We start from the raw sequence: 2,481 nt of genomic DNA on the forward strand, positions 1-2,481 counted from the left end.
AAAGTTTCATTAGTTCATATTAGGAGAATTCAAAATGAAATTACTAATGAGGCCCAAATTTTTTCGAGATATAAGATATTTCCATAAACGCTAAGAAAACTGGCAAAAATTGTCAGATTTTAGTGCCTATCAAGGAGAGAGAGGGTTTGTGTTTGGATGAATGGGAAGATGATGATTGGAGGAAACCCATTTTCATTTATTTAAAAGATCCCAATCTTCAAGTTGATAGAAAAGTAAAGTTGAAAGCGATGAATTTTGTATTGATGGCTGACGAGTTATATAAGCAAGCAATTGATGGAAGCCTGTCGAGATGGTTAAGTCAAGCCGATCAAGATATAGCTTTAGGAGAAGTTCACAGAGGTATATGTGGGGCTCATCAGGCTGGTATGAAAATGAAATGGGTGTTATATCGAAATCATGTCTATTGGCCTTCTATGATTAAGGATTGCATCGATTGTGCGAAAGCATGCCAATTACAACAGATACCAGCATCTAAATTACATTCGATTATTAAACCATGACCTTTTCAAGGATGGGATTTAGATCTAATTGGACTAATACACCCTCCTTCGTCGAAGAACCATAAATTTATTTTGGTAGCAATTGATTATTTTACGAAGTGGGTTGAAGTTGTTCCCTTAATAGAAGCCGGGCAAAATGAAGTGATAGACTATATCGAGGAACATATAATCCATCGATTTGGAATTCCCCAAACCTTGAGTACTGATCAAGGGACTATGTTCACTGGTTAGCGAATTAAGAATTTTACAACCTCGAGAATCATTAATATGGTTACTTTGACTCCATATTATGCGCAGGCCAATGGACAAGTCGAGGCAGCAAACAAAAATATTGATCATTTTGATCAAGAAACAAATTGGTAGTAGACCTCGAACTTGGCATAAAACTTTGAGTCAAGTATTGTGGGCCTATCAAAATTCACCAAGAGGGTCAACAGGTACTTCTCCTCATAAATTGGTGTATGGACATGATGCAGTTTTACCATTAGAGATTAATCTCAATACATTGAGAATTTTGAGGCAAGATAACTTACCAGTTGATGATTATTGGAATGCAATGTATGATAAGTTGAATGATTTAGACTCAGAACACATTTTGGCACTCGAAAATATGATTCAACAAAAAAAAAGTGTTGCTCGAAATTATAATCGTCGAATAACAGAGAAATGTTTCAGTCTAGGAGAATTGGTCTTAAAAGTTGCATTGCCAATAGAGAAGAAGTCAAGATTCCTTGGCAAATGGTCTCATACTTGGGAAGGACCTTTTCAAGTAATCGAATTGTATTCTGAAAATACATATCGAATTAAAGATATCGATTATGGGAACGTGATTAATTCGATAAATAGAAAATACTTGAAGCAATATCGATGAATGCCAAATCAAGATCAATAATATAAATAAATAAGTAAGAGCACAAAAACAGTCATTATACATAAAAGTGCTCAAAGTAGGTGGAATAGAAGGTGCTAAGAGTTCTGGTAAGTCAGAGTAAAGTTGGACTCTTTCACTGTCCAAGGCAGAAAGCACTTCAATATGCTCATATTCTTCATTTTGAGCTTTGTCAAGCTACTTCTCACATTCTTCTTGTTTGGCTTCTACAATGCAAAACTCCTTGAAAAGAGTTTGTTGCTTGTTTTGAACTGAAGCCAAGGGTATAGCTAAGTCAGCTTTCCTTTTTTGAATTTTGGCCAATTTTTCATTAATTTGGGAGTTCTACCTCAAGTTCTTCCTTTTGTTTGTCATAATAGGCTTGAGCAGTGAAGGCTTGAGAAATCTTCAAATTGAATTCTTTGCAGGATGCCTTCATTGGTCAAAGAACTTTGCTAATTTCTTCTGACTCAGTCTTGATTTTGGCCACTTTTTCCTTAGCTTCTTGTAACTTATCTTGAACAGTGAGGCAGTCATTGGGAACCCTTATAAACTTCTTGACTATAGCAAAGAACTGGGGAGGAACCTAAAATTCAATGGAAAGCCCAAAATATCAGAAAAGAGTGAATTCAGGTTTGATTGGTTGGTCCATTCAGTAGGTGGATGTGATAAGAGCCTAAGAGCCTAAAAAGGGTGATTAATTGTTTGCGGGTGTGTCGATTGAGTTCTGAAGGAAGGCTGGATGTAGAAGGACCTGTAGGAGGTAGAGTTGAAATAGGTATTATGTCTTCTTGAACAATTTGAGTCACGTAGGCAACCAATTCTGCAAGATCAACATCAGAAGGTTAAGAAGATATGTCAGGGACCTCAAACGATATTTTTGGACTTTGCGAAGTAGAAGGCTCAATGTTTTTGTTTGGGCTTGGAGATTTTTTGGGAGAAGGAGCAGTCTCTGGATCTTGAGTGGGTAAATCGAAAATATGAGTAACAGGAGATTCATTAAGAGTTTCAGTTTGAGTTGGAGATGGAGGATTGTTGATGTTTTGGTTTTGTGATGGTGAGAGTCGCTCTTGCATCAAGTCGACCACTTGA

At 36.6% G+C, this 2,481-nt stretch overlaps 1 protein-coding gene across 1 annotated transcript; it reads left to right on the forward strand.

Moving 5' to 3' along the window:
• Positions 1 to 822: 822 nt before the first annotated feature.
• On the forward strand, positions 823 to 1,392 carry LOC112708976 (uncharacterized). Its single transcript, XM_025760889.1, has one exon. The coding sequence runs from the start codon at positions 823 to 825 to the stop codon at positions 1,390 to 1,392; it is 570 nt and encodes a 189-aa protein (XP_025616674.1).
• Positions 1,393 to 2,481: the final 1,089 nt, after the last annotated feature.

This window comes from Arachis hypogaea, chromosome 9, assembly GCF_003086295.3.
Source record: "Arachis hypogaea cultivar Tifrunner chromosome 9, arahy.Tifrunner.gnm2.J5K5, whole genome shotgun sequence".
Taxonomy (NCBI): Eukaryota; Viridiplantae; Streptophyta; class Magnoliopsida; order Fabales; family Fabaceae; genus Arachis; species Arachis hypogaea.

What these genes read in the sequence shown, in the direction of transcription:
- LOC112708976 (XM_025760889.1), top strand. Translation starts at nt 823, where the DNA reads ATGGACAAGTCGAGGCAGCAAACAAAAATATTGATCATTTTGATCAAG.